General features: G+C 38.2%; 1 protein-coding gene across 1 annotated transcript in view; it reads left to right on the forward strand.

Annotated features, from left to right (window-relative positions):
• The window catches only part of MSH3 (mutS homolog 3), a 119,129-nt gene that overhangs the window by 68,617 nt on the left and 25,298 nt on the right, over window positions 1-25,214 (forward strand). The window contains exons 14-20 of the mRNA XM_074569706.1: window positions 3,901-4,088; window positions 7,548-7,716; window positions 11,101-11,165; window positions 12,473-12,589; window positions 14,469-14,576; window positions 18,186-18,300; window positions 21,776-21,933. Coding sequence (XP_074425807.1) covers window positions 3,901-4,088; window positions 7,548-7,716; window positions 11,101-11,165; window positions 12,473-12,589; window positions 14,469-14,576; window positions 18,186-18,300; window positions 21,776-21,933 — 920 coding nt within the window. The remainder of the gene's footprint in view (window positions 1-3,900; window positions 4,089-7,547; window positions 7,717-11,100; window positions 11,166-12,472; window positions 12,590-14,468; window positions 14,577-18,185; window positions 18,301-21,775; window positions 21,934-25,214) is intronic.

Consider the following 25,214-nt stretch of genomic DNA (forward strand, 5'->3'; position numbering starts at 1 on the left):
CAGACATTTCTTTTGTGCTTTGACTTCAAATGCCATTGACAGATTTACTGCTTTATTATTTTGTTTTATTTTGTTGTCAGAGCTTTTACAAGATAGAATAAGTAAGTTCCAGATTATCAGAAAGATGTTGATAAATTGCAGCATGGAGAACCAAAGTTTTCATGAGGCTGAATAATGGATTGTTTATGAAGAAAGATTAAAATATTATCGATGGTTAAATTGATGAATAAAGGAGAACAGAAGGTTGAGAGGTGTTTGAAGGGAGTTAACAGCAAAGAGGGAGTTGGGTTAGTGTAATACAAAAGAGTAAAACTAGAGATAGTGGGATTACTATAATGAAGTGAAATGTTGGATAAAACTTTTACATTATGATACTTACTGCTTTATGGATTAGTTTCTGAAGGGAAGTGGTAAGCAGAAAAAATGAGCATTTTCAGGGAAACCACCTGATGGGTCCCTTCCGTCCCTAACTTGCATGGATCTGAAACCAAGATGAATTTAGATTTTCCAGAAACATTCAGAATGTAATCTCTATCCTTCCTGAATGCCACAAAATATTATGGTTAAATTGCATATTTTTTTAGTCAATATCTACCAACCTTGCCTGTTTCATGTGACAAGTTCAGTTCTTCATCACACAGCCATGTTTCAGGTTAGTTGGAGAGTATCTAACAGATACCGGCTTCGTGATAACTTCAGTTACATTTACTTACTTGTGTGATTGAATGCATCTTAAATGGCCAGGATTTATTTTACTTTTATTTTTGTTTAATAGCCTTTATGATGCAGCAAATTGGTGAACATAGCAATGAACCTTATAAATTATTTTCTTTCTAGGCTTATTCTTAGTCACGTACAACTTCCAGTGTCCATAGTTGATTGCCAGGGCTGCAGGTTTATATGTATCTTTATTCTGTGTTTATACAGCATGGAGGCCACTCTTCCATCACTAGTGACAGTAGTAACATGTATTTAATGAGAAGAGGGCTAAGGCCCTCTAGAGTGTACCTTAATTTATTTGTTATGGTTTTCAGAAGGTTGTGTTTAGACAGTCTTCATGTTCTGAAGGGCTAGTAGGCGTTGCAGAGTAAACTTATTTTAGGGTTTACGTATGTGGGGAGGAAGAGAAAATGTTCCTTTTCAGCCCAGTATTTTTGTTCATACTTGCTTCTGAGTTTGGGTACAGAAGTTATTTGGGAGAAATAACTACAGTGTAATAGATGAGAGAATTGTCTTAGTTCTTGCATAAGGGTGTGGGAAGGAAAGAGAAAGAAAAATTTACCTCTGGGGAGAAATTGAAAGAGAAGGGATGACAAAATAAAAATGTAGATGTGTTTTATGAAATAGCGATTCACTGAAGCCTACGTGTTCTGTAATCAGTGTTGTACTGATCACCACAAAATACTGACCAGAAATTAAATTCTAGACTGTGTGTTGCCTGGGTAGGAGAGAGAAAAAATGTAGGAAAAGAAGGATGCGTCAGACAAAGAACATTACATTAGAAGCATTCAGTATATCCTATTCCCTTCCTTGCATCCTCAGGTGGGGAAAACACACACTTTTTTTCAGCATTGTCAGTTGACCAATTGGAGAACTTCGGAAGACCGAAGAAAGAATGTTTCTACAGATCAGTAAAATATGAAAAAATATCAGCATAATTATTTATGGACAACTTTTTTCAAACCTTCTGAAATGGAAATGTCCCAGAGTGACACTGAATTCAGCAGGGTTTGAAGGCATTTCAGTGTCTCATAGGACTGGATTTCCATTTGGTATGCAAATGTGGTGTAGCACAAATGCAAACTTAGTTCTGTAAAGATCATTTCAGAATCAGTATTACCTAATTTATTAGGGGGAGCCTGAGTACCTTGGGTAACTGACAGTTGAATGGGACAAGTCAGTGGACGGGATTAGGAGTGTGGCAGGAGGTGGATTGTTTTGTTAGAGTTATTACCTGCTTGCAAAATCTTGACCATGACCGCTAATTCTCAAAAATGAGCTAAAGGTAACAAACTGTGCTGATGCTGAAGAGCATCTAGAATCTAACTGCAAAATATTCGATCTGCATCAGAAGCAATGTTAATGGTTAAAAAAGAAAGAGAGAGGAGTTCTAGTTTTATAAGTCACTGCTTTTGGTGAGAAGCTGCCTGAAGGGAACCAATATGCTCCTACTCTGCTGGTATCACGAAGCAAGCTCTGAAAGTGCTGTGTGCTATTGGCTTCAATCTGGGAGGTTCCCTTTCAATGATACCCTGTCTAGCTGCCTTAAAGAGGTAGAAAATCTCTTTCATAACACTGTAGGACAGCATGAAAGACAAAGCCCGGGTTCACCTTAGTCTTCAAAGCCCGGGTTCACCTTAGTCTTCTCATCACATAGACCTGGGAGTAGTAACCAGCCAGAGGCTGAAGCTGGCAATGGCTACAAGCACTTTAAGCAGTGACTGCTGGTCTCTCCTCTCCTCTCCTCTCCTCTCCTCTCCTCTCCTCTCCTCTCCTCTCCTCTCCTCTCCTCTCCTCTCCTCTCCTCTCCTCTCCTCTCCTCTCCTCTCCTCTCCTCTCCTCTCCTCTCCTCTCCTCTCCTCTCCTCTCCTCTCCTCTCCTCTCCTCTCCTCTCCTCTCCTCTCCTCTCCTCTCCTCTCCTCTCCTCTCCTCTCCTCTCCTCTCCTCTCCTCTCCTCTCCTCTCCTCTCCTCTCCTCTCCTCTCCTCTCCTCTCCTCTCCTCTCCTCTCCTCTCCTCTCCTCTCCTCTCCTCTCCTCTCCTCTCCTCTCCTCTCCTCTCCTCTCCTCTCCTCTCCTCTCCTCTCCTCTCCTCTCCTCTCCTCTCCTCTCCTCTCCTCTCCTCTCCTCTCCTCTCCTCTCCTCTCCTCTCCTCTCCTCTCCTCTCCTCTCCTCTCCTCTCCTCTCCTCTCCTCTCCTCTCCTCTCCTCTCCTCTCCTCTCCTCTCCTCTCCTCTCCTCTCCTCTCCTCTCCTCTCCTCTCCTCTCCTCTCCTCTCCTCTCCTCTCCTCTCCTCTCCTCTCCTCTCCTCTCCTCTCCTCTCCTCTCCTCTCCTCTCCTCTCCTCTCCTCTCCTCTCCTCTCCTCTCCTCTCCTCTCCTCTCCTCTCCTCTCCTCTCCTCTCCTCTCCTCTCCTCTCCTCTCCTCTCCTCTCCTCTCCTCTCCTCTCCTCTCCTCTCCTCTCCTCTCCTCTCCTCTCCTCTCCTCTCCTCTCCTCTCCTCTCCTCTCCTCTCCTCTCCTCTCCTCTCCTCTCCTCTCCTCTCCTCTCCTCTCCTCTCCTCTCCTCTCCTCTCCTCTCCTCTCCTCTCCTCTCCTCTCCTCTCCTCTCCTCTCCTCTCCTCTCCTCTCCTCTCCTCTCCTCTCCTCTCCTCTCCTCTCCTCTCCTCTCCTCTCCTCTCCTCTCCTCTCCTCTCCTCTCCTCTCCTCTCCTCTCCTCTCCTCTCCTCTCCTCTCCTCTCCTCTCCTCTCCTCTCCTCTCCTCTCCTCTCCTCTCCTCTCCTCTCCTCTCCTCTCCTCTCCTCTCCTCTCCTCTCCTCTCCTCTCCTCTCCTCTCCTCTCCTCTCCTCTCCTCTCCTCTCCTCTCCTCTCCTCTCCTCTCCTCTCCTCTTTTTTGCTGTTTGCACATTATTAGCCCATTTTTCTGCTATTTGCCTACTGCATAGATGTTACGCACCTCCATCCAGCAACAGGAATAATGGAGATAGCTCTCAACTGATTCCTAATGGGAATGGTTAAAACAATTTGTGTGCATTACTAACATTGCGAATGTGATAAGACTATGCAGTTGTGTTACAGTCCATACATTATAATTGTATTTTGTCTCATTTTCAAAAAGAAAAAAACCAGTAGAATTTAATGAAAATATAATACATTGTAATGATTCAGACCTTGCTCCCTTTCTCAGTGCTCAACCCAAGAGTTTTTCTTGATAGTCAGCACCCTGTCTCGTCTGGACTTGGAAATTCAAGCTCTTGTTCCAGTCATACATTCTCATGTGAAAACTCCTCTACTACAAAATGCACTGTTGGAAATCCCAGAACTTCTCTCCCCAGTAAAACATTATTTAAAGATCCTTAATGAAGAAGCAGCCAAGTAAGTAGAGAAAATAGATGAATCTTCCGTGCCTCATAGGCTTTCTGACTAAATGTATTCAGTTATGTGAATTATGCATCTTGATTTAATACACCTTAGTTTTATATTTTTGGTTTTATATTTATGTATGTACAGGTGGCTTTTAGTTAAAGCAGAAGTTGTTTTCTACAGCTTATATTCTTTTTTTTAAAGTTAAACTAAGTGAGCAAGTATTTTGCCTAGTGGGTGTCTGCCTCAGTCTGAATAATTTTTTTAAAGTTTTTCAGCTGTTTTGGGGAATGAATTTAGAGCAAAATATGTTTTGTTCAAGTTATTTTAAAAACTTCTTAATTACTTTTTAAATAGAGAAACTTCCCTTTGGAGAGATACTTTACTTTTAGCAGAGTGGCTGCTCTGCTGTCAGGAATATGCCTTTTACTATTTTTGTGAAAATTCATGAAAGCTTTGAGTACCACCCATCCTTTTTTAAAGAAAATCTATTTACATGCTTACTTTACTGATGACACAGAATCTGAAGTTTAATAGTTCTGAGGATTACATGTAGCCTGTGTGATTTGTACCCCCTTGGAGCATTTCTGGGGTTAGTGGCCTACCTTAGGCTCTAGGTTTCATCAGGCAATTGCCTTCCTGCAGTCTTGGAGAGGTGAACTGAAAGTATGGAGGCTGTCTCCACTTTTTTTGTATTAATTCTGTCCTTCATTGGTCCAAGAAAAAAAAAAAGGTAGACAAAGGAAGAAGATGCTAAATTAGAATGAGTATGCATTATAAGGGAGAGTGTCTTTAAATAATTTGTTGTGTACTGTTTCTTCTGAAGAACTGATGCCTCCATTATTACCCCTAGATCCTAGTTTTAACCACAGGAGGAAGAAGGCAGGACACTTAAGATGCAGGGATAGTAAAGCAAGAACATGAGTTCAGTAAGGCAGGGATTGTACAAAAGCCTCTCAGGGGACAGGATTTAGGAGGAATACCTTGTGGCCGGTAAAAGTCTTTCACAAAATAAGCAGTATAAAATCTTCTAAAAGAAGGTTCTCTCCTGATGCTAGGCACAGAGGCAGTCTGTCTGGCTCGCACAGCCAGCCTTTCTGAACACTTGACTGTGCAGCTTTTTGGTCTCCTTTCAGTGCAGAGGACATTCTGAACACAAATGAGTATCATTCAGCTTTATATCCAGATCATCCTAAACTTCCTTGCTATAAGCAAGTGTCATTTAACTTTGGACATTTCCTCATGTGTAATATTATGAGATATAATTGGCTGTGATATGCCTAGAGTTTCTTTGATGAAAGATGTGGTATATAGTTAATGTATAGTTGTATTGGGGCAGCATAGTTTTGGTCTTTTATTTTCAAAACAGACTAAAACTAAGCATCCAATTTACTTATAAAATACTTTTTCTCCAGCGGAGACTTAAATTAAAGAAATTTAGGAATAAAAGCCCAGAACTTACTTGATTTGCTTCTGAATTAGAGACATATGCAAGGTGTGTAAGTTTAAAAATTGAGAAGGGTAGAAATATTTGCTATTCCTGTTGGACAGGTGGGATTATGAGATTTCTACTGGTGCATGGTATCCAATTATAGTTGTGGCAGGTTATGACAAAACAGACTGTATCTTAATTATACTAGATTTACTGTAGGTAGGCTTAAAATATGGTTGGTTTCTCTTCTATGTTGATGATGGGTAGAATAGCATACAAAAATAAGATACAATGGGATAAGCAGAAGATACCATAATTGATCTTGCAGAATGCATATATTTCATTTGCATTTATTCAAGATGACTAAAATAACCTACCCATTTGGCCTTTATATATCTCAGACTCGTGTGGCAACATTATTTGTACTCACGAATCTTTCTTTCATTGAAATCATGATGACTACTCATATACATACATGCACACATACACACCCACTTGCACACACATATTGTATACTGTATCATGTATTCATTTTATTATGTGGTGTGGATAAAATTCTGTAGTGGTTTTCAAAAGCATCCCTCTGCTCCAGGGGAGTTCAATATTTTGTGTTTTGTTTTAAACTGACAACTTTTACATTTTTGGTAGGTTTGACATAGCGGTGACAGTCTTCACAGTCAGCTGCTGGCTACTAGCGATCTTTTTTCCCTTGCATTCCCATGGAAACAGGTCTAATTAGCACAAAATCTTTTCTAAAAATTAGTATTGTATTTTAAAATGGCATCTTTACTGTCACTTATATACTAACTAGGTCCATGTAATGCAAAATCAAAGCACAGCTTTGTGTTTCCTGTATGGTCACTGGCTCCTGTTTTGGTTTCATTCTCAGGCAACGGGGTATGGGATTAGGTAGAATATTGGGCTTTTTATTACTTCCATGTTTTATTATTACTTTCAGTTTGCTAATTACTTGATCTCCAAATATTAGATTTCAGGGCAATTATGTAATTAACTGTTACAGTTTTGTATTTGCTCTAAAATACAAATCTATATTTCAATTAACTTAGGGCTGGTTGCACTAGTTTTTAATGTTTGCCTAATACTTACTAGGATAAATTTTTGTTATTTTTGATGCCAACCATATTTTTAATAGCTTGTTCAGCTTCCCAATTTTAAATATTTGAATAGCATTGTCTGTTTCAGATTTCAATCCTGAGCTGAGATAGTGCAGCCAAAACAATTCTGTCATTTTCTGACATTGAGACTACAAAAGAGCATTGTTTTGCATGTATTAAAAATGCTCTGGTTAATCTTTTCTTGAGAAAAGAAGGAAGCTACTCTGAGAAACTCTTGATGACGTTCTGCTTTGATGAAGGCCTTGTAGGAGGGATTTTTCTTTGCAGTCCTCCATGAAAATCTACCCAAATTTGGCCAAATTCTAAATGTGTCAAAAATCTCTGTTCACATTATGCAGAAGTTATCTCGACCTTCACATTTAATCATGATAAAGATGTTGTTGGCACTTGGGGTGCTCCAGCAATTGCACCGTGTTCCAGAATTACAGATTGACACAGAAGGGAATGATCTTGTGCTTCCTTTTCTTGCTCTGCTTGACCAAGGGAAACCAAACAGAAAGCTGCAGGATGAACATTGAGAGACAAAACAGAAAAAGAAAAAAAGAGAAGAGTGAGCAGGGTTTGGTATATAAGAATGAGTATAATGTGATAGAGTAGAAAGGAACAGGAATAGATCGGTTTTGAATAGAATGGGGGGAGGCTATCTTTGTGTAGCCTCTTAGGATTTGTATGCAAAGTTCCTTTCTCTTTATGTAGTGTGTATGGCAGCTTTTAGTATATGTGCTGTACTACGACCAAGTAATAGAAAAGCTGTAGTTAGAAAATAAATAGCTTTATTTAACATCAATAACGCTAGTATTAAAACAAATTAGAATAAAAAATAAAAATATGGATGCCGCTGGTAGAATTGGGGAACATATCTTTGGTTTTACTCTTATTTTATCTTATGCTTCTTATGGATAGGACTGGAGATAAAACCCAATTGTTCAAGGACCTTACAGACTTTCCTGTCATCAGAAAGAGAAAGGAGGAGATCCAGGATGTGCTTTCTAAAATCCAGTTGCATCTGCCGGACATTCGTAAACAAATTAAGAATCCTTCTGCAGAGTATGTTACAGTTTCTGGTCAAGAGGTAATATGGTATCTATTATGTATGACTGTACCCTTGCTTGTCTGGAAAATAGCTTAAAAGTTAGGCTTAACTAGAACACTCTTCATTTGGTATTTGATGAGGTCATTTGACTATAATCTTATGTACAACTTTAAAGAGACTTTTGTGACAGTGCCACATTTTTATTTCTTAAGTCAATTGCTTTAGTGATTTAAATAATAAAAACACATTAGTGCAGTTGAATTTGGTTCAGTAAAGCTATGCTTTTCTGTATATGTAAAAACACTTGCATACTTCCAAGGTTAATTATGTGGCCATTAACTGCTGAAACATTCTCAGAGAACCAGGAAGCACAGCATTAGGTTAATTTGAAGAATGGTAAAATGATTTGTAAGTACTGATTAAGACTGTAATTTGAAAGATGGGAGAGAGGAGGAACAGTATTAGAGAATGATAAATGTTATTTTACTTTTAATTCTTAGAAACGGTGGTTGCAGACTGAAGCTTTTGTTTGCTAGATGCTGTACGAGTGTAGGCAGGCCATGCTCCAGTAAACCGAGAAGTTCGGTGCCAAAAAAAAAAAAAAGAGAAGGCAGATCCTGCCAGATTTTGGGGGGAACTGAAAGGAGCAGTGAGGTTGGGAACTGAGAATAGGGAAGGTGGGGAAAATGGGGAAAAAAAAGGAGTTAGGAAACTGAATGAGAGTTGTGAGTAAAAAAGATGAATCAGTGAGGAGAGGGAGGGAAGGAGGTGGAAGCAGCCCCCCATCACATTGAGGACCAAGGAAGAGAGACACAGCAGGGAGCAGACAGGCAATGCTGAAAGTGAGAGAGAATGTGAAAAGGGATGTATTACAGAGAGCAACATTTGACAAAGAGCTCGGGTGGATATTTCTTTTGATGGTTAGGTTGAAAAGAGGAAACGAGTGGCTAAGAGTTGGGTAGGCTGTGAGCATGGATGTTGAAGTCCAAGAGGAAATGAGGAAGAGTCTGTTTGAGTATTGTGTGAGGAAGGGAAGAGCCAGGATTTGAAAGGTTTCTCTCAAAGAGGCTGGTTTAAGAAGTGGATGATGACATGCGCATGAAGGAAAGGAGAAGAGAAGAATTGATCAAAGAGAGGAGAGCATCTGAGGAAGTAGTCAGATGAGAACCAGACAGGAGAGTTTCAGAAAGCACCAGTTACTGTGCACACATTTAAGAGAGGAGGCCTTTGTAGCAGGGGACGGCTCAGAAACCGTTGCAGATGAAGAACAATCTTGGTAAATTCATGAAAGGAAACGCGGAGGTAATGGATATCTGTTATCTGGTAGGAGTGTTTCAGAGACATCAAAAGAGGCAGTAGAGGAAAGATTAGAGAAGATGGTCAGTGAGGAAAGACACTAAAAGAATAGATGTAATGGAAAGGGAAGCGTGTGGGAGGAGCAGAGCATAAGCATAATAAGAGTCTCTTTGAGCTGAGCTCTTTCTTCCTCAGATCAGTGCAGTATATTCTTCTTATGTCATTGTAGCACTCTGATAAATGTAGTATTCAAACACTTCTTTGCAACAGACCTGGGTAAAAGCAGGTTTATGGTTTGCTAGTTATGGAAGAGAGAGAAGCTGCCAGGAAACTTCTATGTATCTCCCCACTCTGAACATCTGTTTAAGGAAAAAGCCTTCTTGGAGAGGAAAAAAATAATTTTTTTTTTTTTTTAAATCAAACTACTTGCTCCTTCATGTGTGCCCCGAAACCCATGATTATGAATACATGGTTAGATTTTCAGTCAGCCCACGGTTTAGTAACTTATATTTCTCAAGTTCTTCTTAGAGGTCTGATGAAGATCCAGTTGACACATACCTTTTCCAAAATATGAGGTTACACCCATATCTATCTTATCTTTTGTTTCCAGACTTCTAATGTCTGTCCGGATAGCGATAGCATTGCTATTCATTTCAGGCAGGATGTAGTACGTTTGGAAAATGTTTGCTTCCTGCATGGCATAAGCAGTGCTTTGGGCCCGGTTTATTCAATACTGCAAATATTTATCTAAGAGGGCTAATAATTAAAGAATGAAAAAGCAAATGTTTTTGTTGTTTTGAAGAAAATTGCAACCTCTCTGCGTGTTTCTCACTAGCCACGCGAACACACCAGGCAATTGAACTGTCTGTGTTAATTTAGGCTGTTTTGAGTTCAGTTAGTCATCTATCATAGACACAAATGTGGTATTATTTTCTGTCTTCCTTTTGTAAACACAGCTTATTTAATTGTTTTGAGATGAAATTCAGTTAAAAACTGTAATATCGGTACATCAGTAACACCACTAGTGGTGCAGCAGTTGGCTCATTTTCAAACCTTTGCAGATCTCTGCTTCTACCTGTTTTCAGTCTTTCTCTCATGTGTTTTATGCAATTTCAGAGTTCAGGTACCAAATATTTTCAAGGTGTCTTAGGTAAGTTAAGAACTAGTGCACTATGTCCTTGCTGGAGTCTTGTGCTCATGTTAGGATTATTCTTGTTTGTACTTGAAGGTGATTGCAGGCTATTCTGGTGAGGTGCAGAAGGTTTTATCTAAATCATACTAACTGTAATGGAAAGGCTTTGTCAGATGGGAGTCTTTTGGTTTTCTGCAAAGGTGATCAGATTCTGGGTTAATCTAATCTCTTCTAGAAATTCATTTTCCAGCTGGATTCTTTTATTTGAGAATGCCTCAATTCTTTGACATCTAGGACCTCAGGCTGGTGTTATAAAGATAACCAAAATGAATCATATAAAATACTGCAATAAACGCATAGTGTAAATTTCACTGCACTGAGCAAGCCTCTCGCCCTTACTGCCAGTTTCCACCATTCCTTCCCTTTCTGACCCCAAGTTGATCGAAACTTGAAGCAAGGTACTGTAGGTAGAGTGCTAGCTTTTGGCTAGCACTCTGAAATTGTCTGTGAAGTGTTGTAGGTAGCTATGGCTCAGTGAGTCTCTGATCCGTAGGCAGGAATGCACATCTCACTGGTAAGGAGTACCCTCAGTAAAGGTGGTATGTAGTGTAGAGTCCATGTTAATGCTGAATTCTCTACAAGGCCTGGTCAGGATCAGGTAAGAGAGTTACTAGCTTTAGTCTGGTTTTGGCTTGATAGGCGGGAGGTGAGGAGAGCGTGTTAGTGGATGGAGGATTAGAGCGGCAGAGATGGGGCAGCAACACGGCAGGGCACGAGAACAGCTCAGGAAAGGTGTTGCTCTTTCGGCAGAACATTTGTATGTCATAACCCTTGCTTCTGGGGAAAAAAGAACATTAGCTTCGTGTCTGCTTAGTCTCCTCAGGCTGAATATGGTTTTCCTCTGATGCATACCCATCTCTTGATATATGATGACTCTGGTTCTGTAGGCTTTAACTTCCCATAATGTGCAATACTACGTTTCTGTTTTATTTTAGTTTTTGGTAGAAGTCAAGAATTGCCATAAATCATCTGTGCCATCTGACTGGGTTATGGTTAGTAGGTATGTAAAATGTTTTTGAAGTTTGTTCTATTGTAATATATAAGAAAAAAAATGTGGTATTTTGGTGTTAGAACTAAATATACACATTTTTGTTGCTCCATATGCGTGTTCGTGTTGGTTTTGGTTTTTGTTGGTTTTTTTTAAACCAGCCAACCAAAATTATTATGTTAATTTATTGCCATAATAAGTTTTACTGAAAAGCAAACAAAACCAAACTGAAAAACTGAAGTATTTGTTTTTACACAGTAGATCCTTTGTGTGCTATGTTACTTGCTTAATCTTTCAAAGAACATGTACTGGTGTCAAAACTGTGGTCTTGATTCAGTTGTACCTGCAGTGTGTAGATGCAAATCTTTCATAAAATTTTTGATTGTTCTTACATTATTCAGAAAGGTAAAGTAGCTGTGCAAATATCAGTACATTTCAATAAATGTAGTGTATTTAAAATGTCGTTTTACTTCTTCATACAGGCAAGCTTTGCTTGCTTTGATACTTTGTGTTATCTAAGCATGATTTTAGATAGTTCTGGATACTTTTTCCAGTAGGTGACACAGAGATGGACTGAATTATGTAGTTGGCTTCTTTCTTTTCAGTCATTTGTTTTATTATTTAACAGAACAGGTTGAATACCTTAATGTTACAATGTGTGAGCACAGACATCTCGCACCAGAAATAGGCATGATCAAGGTGAACTCCGAAGTCATGTTCTATTCACTTATACAAGAATTCACTGTTAAAAGCGCACAAATTAGACAGAAGTAAGATTATGAAGAACAAATTACAGCTAATCTGGATTTTGTAAAAGGAATGCCTGGGAATGACAAAGTAAGTCCTTAAGGAAAATACATAAATAAATAGCAAGTGCCCCAAATGGAAACTAGTATCCATGGAAGACAGTCTGTATTTACTCAGTTTGTTTCAGGTTTATCATGAAGTTTTCCTCTTTAAAGGGAATTTTTTTTCTTGAAGTTCATTGTATATACAGTCAGTCACAGAGAAGTTGTCCATTTGTGCAGCATATTGCTGAACTGAATTTTGTGAAATATATAAGCTTCAGTGATACATGCTATGTTGTGAAAAACATTTTAAAGGCCTCTGAATGGGCAGTGGTGCAGTAACCACTCACTTCCTTCACAGCAAGGATTATCGGAATCAATAGAGTTTGGTACCACAATAAAGAACATTTTTTTTAACATCCATTTCAAGGCTCACAGAGAGTAAGAAAACTAGTCCAATTTTGCATGTAGATGGTGTAACTGATTGCTTAGTAACCTTGATTTCCTATTTGGCTTTTCTCTGTCTTCCAGCACAAAAGCTGTCAGCCGTTTCCACTCTCCTTTTATTATAGAAAATTACAGACATCTGAATCAGCTCCGGGAGCAGCTAGTCCTTGACTGCAGTGCTGAATGGCTAAGTTTTCTAGAGTGAGTTTACAAAATAGAGTCAGTTTTCATCATTGTCTTTTAAAAAAAAAAAATAAATTGGTAATCCAGCTATGTTGCCCACAACTTTAGATAGTCAATTAAAATACTGTTCTACTGTTCTTCAATTTAAAGCATTTGAAGGCAAGACCTTTGCAGACTGAATAATGACACCAGTAGTAATGTCTCTAGATGTTGAAATTCTGATGAAAATACACTATTAAATATATAAAGTGGCTCTCAAAATTTGAATACTAATATCACAGCATTAAGAACCTGAAAGTAATACTGACTGTAAATGAGTGAAACTGAATCTAGTAGTTTTCTTATTGAAGTACAATGTGAGATGAAAAAAGAATTTATTATAAAAGTAACCAAATTCACTTTTAATATTAATTGGAGTATGGCTTCACTGTTAAGTGTGGCATTGCTAAACAAAACATAACAAATTAAGTAGAATTGTAGCGTTACTTACAGTTTTTGAGTTGGGAATGTTCAGGGTGTTCGGGCAGTAGCTTGGGTGAGCGTAATTCTCCATAACCCTGTTTTTTTGTATGCCAGCCCTGCAACTGACTGTGAGTCTGTTTGCTAGAAAGTAATGGGAGTGTTATTGTCCCTTACAACTGGCAGTGAAGATCCATTTGTCTCAGATCAGAGTTTTGAATGAAGTTATTTGACTATTTAACCAAAGGATCTTTAAAATGGGAGTTTAAAAAATATTTCTGAAACTTCTGAATACTTTTGATTTTTCGGGTGTCTGGTTATCAATTATTTTTTCTTTTTACTTCCATGAATTACAAACCCACTGAAATTGTTCCTCATGTCATGCAATGATAATCGGCTCGCTTCTACTTGTGCTTTTCCTGTGCTGCAAAAACTTAACACGTTCCTTCTGAAGTTGTCTCATGGTCTTAACTGATGCCAAGGTTTGCTTCCAAGTGGGAACCCGGCAATTCTGTAAATTTGGTAGAAACTAGAAAAACATTCCAACTCACTCTTCTCCAGATGTGTTGCCTTTGCAATACTATTAAAATAGTTCTGTTAAATAATTTTTTTGTCACTGTATTAGCCACGTAATTTTGAGTAGACCTAATTAACCTTTCTTCATTTAGATCTAATGCTTTTCATGCTCACTTTGCTGTTTTCAGTAGTGTTACATGGTAGCAGCATACAACAAGGAAAGACCTTATATGTAGGAAAACACACGTCTTCCCCACCTCTCCATTTATTTATTTATTTATTAAATTTTGCTCCCCTACTGTTTTTATATTCCTTGTTGTATCTTTGAGACTAGGAGAAGAAAAAAGGAAATTCTGGAGAACTAAGAGAATAAACTCTACTGAAAATTGTGTTATCCTGGTAACGTGATTATTGTACTGAGGGAAGCAATACCATAAATGGAAAATGAATTCTTGTCTTTTCTGTTGTACGTACCATATTTCATTGAAATTGTAGACAACTCCTGTGTTCAGGCACTTTTAGTTTATTTTTTTTTTACTATAACATATGATTGAGTGAATTGGCGGTTGGGATTCAGCTGCCACTGTGATAAACAGTGGCATTTTCATAGACCTCATTTAGGCAGCAGGGATCAACTGCAGACCCTTTGTATGGTATCTAATGAATTTCATTTTGCCTGCTTTTTTGTGCTTAAAAATAATTCACTGTTACAACGGGAGCATGAAGTCTGTCTTGATTAAGATTTTGTCCTCACATTGTAAGTTAATACACTGCTGGGAGATTGGAATTCAGAGTAATTTAAAGACCACAGGAGCCCTGTGAGAAGCATGCATGGGGTATATTTTGACAGTACATTTGTATCTGTATGAAATTATTTTTTTCTCTTTTCTTCCTCCTGCTATTTTTCCCTGTTTTGGTATAGCCATTTTAGTGAACATTATCACCCTGTGTCTAAAGCGATTGGTCACCTAGCAACTATCGACTGTCTGTTCTCATTGGCCCAGGTGGCTAAACAAGGAGACTACTGCAGGTAATCAATTTTTAATTTTTATTTAGGATTTTATAGGGAATTATAAGAGAGTATTTAAAATAAATTTGATTTTAATATGTGTACTGCGGTAAAATGCATTATTAAAATTGTTTACAGTAGTTTCAACTTAATCTGATTTTGCAAAGCAACACTTCTGGGCATAGTGCAACTCTGTAAACATTGCAGTTCAAATTTGGCATCTTATGTTTGTCTATCTATTGTTTGACCTGAGTCTAGTAGATGGTATCTCACATATATATAAATATATGTTGGACTTTGCATGGAAATTTTTTTTATCCTGTTTTTTTTTTTTTTTTTTCTCAGCAAGGTCTGAATGTACAATGCCTTTCTAATACCTAAGATTCTAAGGTGCATGAGGTATGTTTCAAAGATGTGTTCCAGGTTAATAATAGGTAAAAACATTAGTGCCATCTTCCAGATCAGTGATGATGCCTCACGTAGGGTCATGTGTTAGATCTGATGAGCTGTGCACCTCCCTCTGCCCAACACCTACACATGCACACTGGGCACCGCAGCCTGGGACTCTGGTGGTGTTGAGGCTGCCCCCCCTGCACTCTGCAGAGGGTACACATGAACCCTTAAGTCCTGCCTCCCCAGAGGTTGGTTGAGAGTTGGCTCCTGAGTGTGTACATCCTGCAACTCAGGTTTTCCTCCCCCTCATGAGCCCACATCTCTTGTACCCACACAGAGACGGTCAGTCTCTCTGGGGTGCCTTCTTCCGTACTGTGAGGTCTTTGTCCCCAGAGGCACTGGGCACTCACCGAGCCACCGCTTCAGCTTGCTGAGTGCTGTCCTAGAGGCTGGCACCTACTGGTTTTGAGGTTTACTGTAGACAGCCCTACAAGGGCTGTTGGGTTTCCAGTTCTCAGCCATTCCCGCTGTCAGACAGTCCACATGCTCTCTTTTGAAAAGGACTGTGTGTAACTTTTTAAATGTTGTCATTGTGGGGCTGCACTGCAAGTGCTTGGACAACTACTTAGGAATAACTATATGAATTAGTAACATTTGAGACATGTGGAAATACAACAAATCATGTATTAAATGTATGTGGATGAAGGGAAATCAATTTATATATGCTTCTGCTTTTATACAGCATTAAAGAGAATATTGATCACTTCTGGACTCTTGGGATCTTGTGTGCCTCTATAAAAACCTTTTTGAAAGTAATTGCTCACTTATTTCTGTGTACTCAGATGAGAAAACGAACTGAAATCTGATTAATTCACTATGCAGAGTTTAAATAATTCACTGAATTTTTAAGAGTGGCTTAGCACTTATAAACTGGCAGGAAGGAGACTTCCCAGTGAAACTTCAGCTGCAGGGAAGGTGTCAATAATTAATTTTGGAGGGCTACTGAAGGAAAGAGGGGACTTTCACATTAACTAATTCAAGTATTTTGGAGGAATGTTTTTCGATTAAGTGAGGATTGTTTCATATCACCCAACCATATCACGCATGTAAATGAGTTGTGAAGTCAGGAGCGCAGGTGCTCCACGCAGTTGTTGGAGAGAGGTAAGCACCTCTTACAGTTCTGAGGCATCTCACTGCCCCTGTGTTGGAAGACTCATTCTTTTACATGGATGATGTACAACATCAGGGCTCTCAGGCTGTCTCAGGCTATCTGACTCTCAGCAAAGTTAGATACCTAAATATGATGGTGTAGGTAGCCCAGACATTACCATCTGATGTTTGAGTATCCACTCTGCAGACTGTGAGTTTGTTTAAGTTTAAGGAATGGTGTTGAAAAGGTAGCAGGTGACTAAAGGACATCTTATGCATTCCAGAGCAATTTTCTCTTCCCCCTACCTCGCCCCAGCCTTACTGCATGATATGATTGTCTGATTGCAGGAACGCAGAGCAGGGAAGACCTTTTGAATGATGGTGGCTGAGGGCCTACTTCTGCAGCCTTGTTGTCTGATATGAGAACAGGCAGTCAGCAAGGCTCACGGCATCCTGAAACCACATCCTGTCTTACAGTTACATGGAAGCAGGCTCAAGCAGTTAAAAAAATTGAATTATTTCGAAAAATGAGGGCAGAATTATAAAATGCCAAATGGATCATTTAGCTGTCATCTCCCTCTCTTGAATGCAGAGTGGAGAGGTACAGGAGGAAGTGCTTCTCGATATGTGCTCCTCCATTTTCAGATCATCGCATTACAGTTCCAAACAACTTACCCATCCCACAAATGGAGGGTGAAATTTTGTTTCTTCGTCCCCAAGGCCAAAGACTCAGTCTGTATTCTTTTCATCTCAGCTATACGACTGCTGGAAATGTCTTTATGCTAAAAAAGCCACACCATTATCAGCTTGCACCTCTTTCCCCAGTGCTTTGTGTTCCTAATATGCCATTTATTTTATCTCCATTTTCCTTTCAGATTGCATCATCATTCTTCAACCCAAGAAAAATCGCACTTATCTTCCCTCTAAAGTCCACACAAATTGTTGGTTAATTTTCAGTCAAAAAATTCTGTGGCTTTTTTCCAGTATTCTCTTTTTTTTTTTTTTTCCAGCTGCTGCCTAAGTTCCTGCTCTAATTTCACAGTGATTGTACTTCTAGTGTAGGAAAAGGTGGCTGAGACATGAAACCACGTTTACCTCTCCATTGAATGCTGCACTTCAGTTTACAATGAAAAAGTAAACCTAGGCTGCAGAGAACAAAAAGAAACCATAGGCATAATTCAGTGGAACATGCTTCTTTTGCATTTTTTATTCTGTGAACAGCACAGCTTTTGGAGACAGAGCTTTTCAGACATGGAGATACGTAACGTAGGACTAGACATGTTATGATTAGTAGACATGTAGACAAATTTGTAGCTAAGGTGGAAGCATTTGAGACAGAACTTTTTACATAGTTGTAAAAAAAGTAAGTAGCGTTGATCTGGTTTGCATATTAATTTCTAAAAAGATACTGTCATTTCAGTGTTTCAACTTAGATAATAAGCTCTTTCTATAGACAGTTGTTGTTTGATGACTCTTGCACATGTTTGGGAGTTACTGTCAGATTATGAGAGGTGCTAAAGTTTATAGGAGAGTTACAGCTCTGTTACGCTGTAATCTTTGATTAGCATTTAATGTGCTATCAGTCATAATATACATAGTTGGACAATTTTCTTTACTTCCCACGCTCCAGTTGTGACTTAATGCAGTAACAGGCTGGACCAGTTCAGCAGGAAGATCATTCTGAGAATATGAAACGTATTTGCAAAAGGTGACACCTTGCAGAAGTTGGTGTTGTGGTGGGAAGAAAGCAGATATCCTCCAGTTTGGGTGTTTTGATATTGCTTGTTCATTTTGTAGTTTTTAATAGTTCTTTAGAATACACATAAACGACTGAAAAACATTACCCTACGTAATGAAAAAAAGAAGGAAATACTCTAAAATTTCTGTATCCAATCTGCTAACAATTTTTTATAACTGAATGAAACCAAAGAAGATTTTTGAACTATTTGATAGCAATAATTCATTTTTGTAATTTTTTTTTCCACAAAAACCTGCATCATAGGTGACCGTCACGCACACTTTAGTTACAGTAGTTCTAAATAATCAGTTATGGTAAGCATTGAAATTAATGTCTCTTCTTCTTTGCAGACCAACTGTGCAAGATAATAGTCGACAAATAATTATAAAAAATGGGAGGCACCCTGTGATTGATGTACTACTGGGAGAACAGGATCAGTATGTTCCAAATACCACTAACCTTTCAGTGAGTACTGAGATACTGTTTGAGCTTCAAAATCATTTAAGGGAAGGAATCTGGGATTTGCTTCTTGGACAGGAAGTTAAAATAAATAATTTAATCATACAACTGTCTGCTTGGTTGCATTTCAGAGAGATACTGCTAGATGTGACCGCATCTGTTTTGTCCTTTTTCTGATATCTTGTAGCCAGACACTCTCTTTACAACCTTGTTCAGTCTTAATGGCATAAAGACAAGAAAGGTGATCTCAAAATTAGGGAAATGAAACCTTAAAATGGTTATTTTTGAAAAACAAATTAATAATTACAGGATTTTCTGACTTTCAACAGAAGGAGTATGCATTTTGTAATACTTTTATCTCAAATTTGTGAAGTTTTTTAATATACAAAATATTTTAATATGCAGAATAGCAACAAGCTTACAGGCTGTGTGTCACCCACAAGTCTCCCTCTGGCTATTGTTTTCTGCAACAGAGAATGATGTTGAGAAGTAGTAATCCTATTACTTGCTTGGTGGTGTTGTCAATAGGGCAAAGAAAGGTGTGGGGGGCTACTTCTTAACATTTTCTGTGCAATGTTATCTAAATTGTATGACCTAAATTAGCCAAAATTGTAATAAATATACAATTGCTACTGGTAGGAAACATTATTTTATTTCACATATCTTTTTCTGATAAGCATATTTTACTGTTTCCTTCTTCTTTTTTTTCCTGAAAAACTAAAATCTGTCTTTTAAATTACATGTCTTTTAGACATTTTTGTTAAATATTTACCTGTCTATATCTTTTTGGAAATACTGGGTGTCTGTTCTTAATGAATGTAAAAAATTTGCTTGCAATTTAACTTTGAATATGCAACTGCCCTTTCCTACAGTAAATATAGAAAAGGTATGAAACAGGTGTCAGTGTGGAGCATTGCTGTAATAAACATCATTCAAATTTGTATGTACTTCTCGGGAAATACCTTTAAATGCTGTTCTGTACTGAACAATGATACAGATATTGTGCAATACTTCAGGGAATGTTTTCAAAATTATTTGTCAACTCCAAACAAGCAACAGATGGCATTTACAAAAAATTCAGCATTTCATTCAATAATCATCATGCACTTTCCCCTGTTAGTCCCATTCTTATATTGGCTTTCTAAGTATTGAATATTACAAAATCAAAATCAAGTGATCGTGCTAGAATCACTTTTGCCTCTACTGTAGCTTTTAGTTCTCTCTTTTTTGGGAGAGGTGGGTGGGAGCCCAGTTTATTAAAATGCTTCTAGTTTTAAACTGACGTGTTTGAATACATCTCCTGTCATGTTTTCATCTGAAATGTTGGCAAATATCTAACTTTAGGAAAAGCTTTCTTGCAGTGCTCTGAAATAAATATCTTATTCTTCCATTCTCCCCTTCTTCTGCAATTATAACATGGATTCTTTTAGTACTTTTAACTTCAGCCATAAATTCCAATAAGATGTTAGCTTATGGCTGCATGCAGTTGTAAGGGCAGATGGGTTCTGTGGTCTGATGTTACAGCATATGTTCTTCCTGAAAGATGGCTTTGCAAACCAGCCACCAGTCTCACAGCATGGTTGGAGGGGCCCTGGAGGGATACCAAACACATGCAAGAAATTTGTGGATTTTAACAGATGAACTCATTCCGGTTTTAAGTGTCTGAAAATTCTGTTGTGTTGAGCCAAATGGTGGTCCTGACAAAGTTTTAGTAGCAGTATAGAAACTATATCTTGGAGACTAGAGTATTATGAACTTTATTCCTGTATAGTCATATGCATTTTATTACAGAATCACAGAATCTTAGTGGTTGGAAGGGACCTCTGAGATCATCGAGTCCAACCACATAAAAAAAAAAAAAACTACAAAGAAAAAAAAAAGCACCCACCTACTAAACTCCACACCCACAACCCCCCACACAACACTCCACCACAAACCAATAATCTTGGGCACTAGAGCATGCCCTGAAGAGCCATGTCTACACGTTTCTTAAATACCTCCAGGGATGGTGACTCCACCACCTCCCTGGGCAGGCTGTTCCAGTGCCTGACCGCTCTTTCAGTAAAGTCATTCTTCCTAAACATTAGGAAATTCCTAAACAATTCCTATTACAACCTATATGTATATTACAACCTATATGTAATTCCTATTACATTCCTAAACAATTCCTATTACAACCATTCTTTATTCCTGATAATGGCATTTTCTGGGTTTTGACTTTACTGTGACTTCCTATGATGGGGTTTTCTTAGCAAACACTAAACAACTTTTTATATATAATAAATACTGATTGCATGTATCTTCGGTATGATCTGGATTATGACATAAGTGACAGTCCTATATGAATTTTATTTGTCTCCCTATTAACAGAATGAAAACCAATCAAAAAACGAATCTGTAAAGATCATGATGTTATTCTGCGTAGATGTTTTGTTGTTATTGTTGTCACAGTGCCTGATCAGTTCCAAGTTTCCTAAGTAGCATGGCTAATTTTCATTATGCACAGCTTGTCCTTTCTTACATACCCCTCCCATGGGGCAATGGAATATACTGACTTTTGGTTAGTTCATCAATTGTTGGATTTCATTGTACGTACCCAGTAGAAAGGAAAAGTCTAGTTGTTTGAAGACCTTGCATAACTTAATTTTCTAGTCTTGATACAGGCTATGAGAAAGCTTTATAGATTCATTGATGAGTTTTAATTTCGTATTAGCAATTGTCTTGCACCAGAGGATAACAGTTTTATTCTGGAGCCATAGACACATAGCAGTACCGCAGGGAATCTTAAGCTGAGATGAGCTCTTGCATTTGATTTCATTTTCCACAGGATTTCAGTGGTTAGGTACACTGATCAATCAGAGATTGGATTGTCTGCTCACAGTATCTGTGTTGCAGTCAAGTATTGCCAAACTCAGCAGTGTCTTGATTTCTTGTTGTAGCCAGTCTGTTTGAATGTGTGTTATGTTGTACTAAGGCAAGCAGTTCTGAATGGGAGTCAAATCTAGGTCAGGTGTTTGTCTGCCAGATCTTCTCCCCATTTGATAATGAGAACTCTTAACTGGAGAGGAATCCAGATCACAACCGAATTAGGACAGTGCTGGCTGTGCTGAAAGCTGGTGAGTTTCTCCCTTTCTCCAAAGAAAATTGCACGGAAAGTTTTGGAGTGCTTTCTCAGCTCCTTGATGGAGGCAGGCAAGATTCCTCCTCACTTGGTCCATTTTGCTCAAGAGTAATGAAAGTTGATTGCAATGTTTCTCTCACCAGCCTGGAGAGGTTTTAGAAAGATTTATCCATCTGACACTTTATAATGTCTTGAAAAGTGAACGCAGTGAACTCCAAGAATGAAGCTGTTCACCTAAAACCAGAATGTTTAATCCTCAGGAATTGTCCTATATCCCTCTATCCATATACACACACCAGAATTTCTTATAAAAATACCATGTGCAGGACATTACATTTGACCACTATTTTATGTTTCCAGGGAAATGGTGAAAGGGTCATGATAATAACTGGACCCAACATGGGAGGAAAGAGCTCCTATATAAAGCAAGTTGCATTGATCACAGTCATGGCCCAGATTGGTTCTTACGTTCCTGCAGAAGAGTCGACAATTGGTATTGTGGATGGTATTTTTACCAGGTAATCTTTCAAAACCTCCTGTTTGTTTATGAAAACATTATTGTGGCAGGGTGTGTGTCTGTATATCAAAGTATAATTTCATTTTTCATTTTGAACTTTAGAATTTGTACTTGAAGTTTCCTCTTTAATTTTAAATACATGCATTGGTTGTTAGGTTTTGGTTCTGATTTTCTAGTAAGGTATAGTACTTGTTTTGGAATCTTTCAATCTTTAAAGGATAAGAGTGTTAATGTGTCTGTCTTGATTAAGATCCAGATATCTAACTTCATCTGGACATCTTGGACAAATTTGTTCTTCTGGGTGATAGCCAAATAATGTTTCCCCTAAAATGAATACTGTCACCTCCAAAAATCATGTCACAGTTTCTGCTGTGCAGCACAGTTTTACATACTCAAAATATTTGAGACTGAGAATTTGGGGCTGAGTATTTTCTATGTTTATTATCCATCCTGCACTATCAGTCTTGATGACTCTTAAAGAATGAATAATGGTGGTTCATTTCACTCAGTATGTCTTAGTCTCATTTGTAAGATAGTACTGAGTAATTTTTAAAGATTATCACTACAGTAAAAACTATTGTATTTTATAATCTAATATTACCAAGGATTATCCAGTGTTTTTTTCCCCTTTTTCTTTAATCCATTTTTTAATCAGCAAAAGTTCTGTGTTACTGATAGTATTTGAGATGAATAATTATTTATGGTTATAAGTTTCACAACTATGTATCTGTGGTAGAATTATTTTTCCTGAAATTCTAGTTCTGTGATGGCAGAGTGCATTTCAGAGTTAACTTTTAACAGAATCTAAATACTGCTCATCTGGGATTGCTTCATCATGTAAAGATGTTACATTGTTATGCCTCACTGTGTCATGACAAAAATGAATGAAATCACACTTTGATGCACTTCAGTGCTAAGCAGTAGAAAAAATTAGAAAACAATTCGTATTATCTTTCCAAAATTAATTTGAGCTGAAAATTCAAAATGGTTACCTTTTTTCCCCTACCCTGTGTTGAAAGTAATTGACTGGTTGATTGGATGAGCGTTTCTCAAGGGCACGTGGAGATACACGAGATCTGATTTACTTTACAGAAAAAACATTACAACGTTAATAACAATTTGGAGATTATTTTTGTCTTCCTTGGTGTTTTGTAGGTGAACTTAGAGTACTTATGTTCATACTGACTTAATTTCTAACCATACGTGCATAAGTCTGTTACTCTTAAGCTTAGTATCCCATTTCCTCTGCTTTTCTTTGACTGTCATTACAAGAAGATTATTTCTGCAGAAAAATTAAGAAATGTGACACGGTCACTGGGAGTGTCGTTATGTTTTGTGCCCACTAGAAAGTGAACAAACTAGGTTTTGTCCTTTACAGTGTGAAAACCTTGAAATAAGCTCCAGCTGTTCCCCAGTGCATTTCTCTGATTCCACTTAGCTTTTCTCCACATTATAGGTATTTTTCACATCTGTTCTGATAAGGTAGTGTGGTTGAAGGTAAAACTTAAGCTTTTAGATTTCAAGCTAAGCAGACCTGGACTGTGTTACTTACTGGCTGTTAGGTTTCAGACCATTTAATTTGGAGCCCAGTCAGATTCTAACACAGGGGATTGATTCCTGACACACACCCCCCACCCCCAATCTAAATTAACTTTGGAAGCTCTGCCGGATATGCCATTCTTTGTTTAATGTGAACCATGTCAAACGCCAGATGAGTATAATAAAGATTTACTTAAATTCTTGCCATTGTACTGGCAGTTAAGAGTAAACTAATTGGCTCAATATTAATCAAGAAGAATTGAAAATATATTATTGAGATAGAAGTAGTCATGCATTACGTAAAAGGTTAACTGGAACCAAAAAAGCTGAGTTTATGTATTGCATTCCTTCAGAAATGCAGGAAGGTCACTTCAGTTTGTAAAAGATCATCAGTGGAACTGCTTGTCTGTGCATCTGTTTAAACTTCTCTATTCTGTATAGTGTAATTTGAGGAAATCGATTGTACTGTTGGGACAGGCCTTAGGCATTTGCAATGTACTTACAAGATATTAGTTTCTGACCCAGATGTAGCTTTTCTTCCAGTAGAAATGTTTAGGAGAACGTTTGCAGCATGATTTTGCTTCAGCATGGGGCGTATGGGGGCTTTTCTTGCTCTACATATCCAAGTAATGACATCTATGCTCCCCAAGCAGGTGAGCTGTCAGTGCTTTTTTCTGTCCCACTGCATTTGATAGTCAGTAGCCACAAAGTGGTCTTTAGTGCCCAGTCTGATCTTGCCTAATTCCTGCTTCAATTTCACCTTCTCCAAATCATGAACTTCACCCTCTGCAATGAGAGAAGGAGTAACTTAACCAGATTTTGCAACTCAGGTGCTCAAGGTATACAGAGACTGTCCAAGAAGTAGGCACCTTTATTTTGGTTTGCTTGGGTTTTGGGGGTTGGGGTGGGGTTTTTTTTTCTGGATTTTGGGAAAAGTCTTGAAGTATGCAAGTCTGTCAGGCCAGGTTAATGTGGTGTTCTATTCAGGATATTTCTTAGCCCTAGGAAGTTATCCTTTATTAGCTTTCAGTGCTTGGTTGGAGGAGAGAAACAATAAATTCAGCTGCCACGTTATATGTCCTACATTGTTTCTTTAATGCTTTGTCTGGCTGAACATACATTTCTAAAGCCTCAGCTTTTGCCAAGAAACTCTCTTCTGGTAGGGAATGAGCTTGAGGAGATCAGAGATTTTCTCTTAACTCGCTCCCAATTTTGCTTTTTTGTTTTGTTTTTCCTTCTTCTGTGTTTTGTTTTGGGCATTGGTTTTGTTTGGTTTTTGTTTGGTTTTTTTTTTTTCTATTTTATTTTAATAGGATAGCAGCTATGGAGACCTCCTTTCTGCACTGCCACCCCAGGCCACAAGTGTCTTGCTGGAAAATGGGATTTTTTTTGTTGATTACTTTGGTATATTTTTAATCTTTTCAAAACATTGCATGGGAAGATGTCAGTTTTCAAGTTATTTTCATCACTGCCATGGTGTGTTGTTTTCTAGATGCTGCTATTAGCATAGCTCCCCTGCTGTGAGGGACGCTTACAGGCTGACTCTATGAGGAGTTCTGTGCATCAGGAGCACCAACAGTTCTGCTGCTTGATAATTTTTTTTTAATATTGGTGCTTTACACTGCATTCTCTTCTTTGTTTGTAGACTGCATCTTCAAAGTGAGAATTTTTATAGGTTTAAGAGATTAACATTTGTCTAGGATTTGTATCTTGTGTTCTAAGTAGGGTTTCCATGGAAATTGA

The sequence above is a fragment of the Larus michahellis genome, chromosome Z, assembly GCF_964199755.1.
Source record: "Larus michahellis chromosome Z, bLarMic1.1, whole genome shotgun sequence".
Taxonomy (NCBI): Eukaryota; Metazoa; Chordata; class Aves; order Charadriiformes; family Laridae; genus Larus; species Larus michahellis.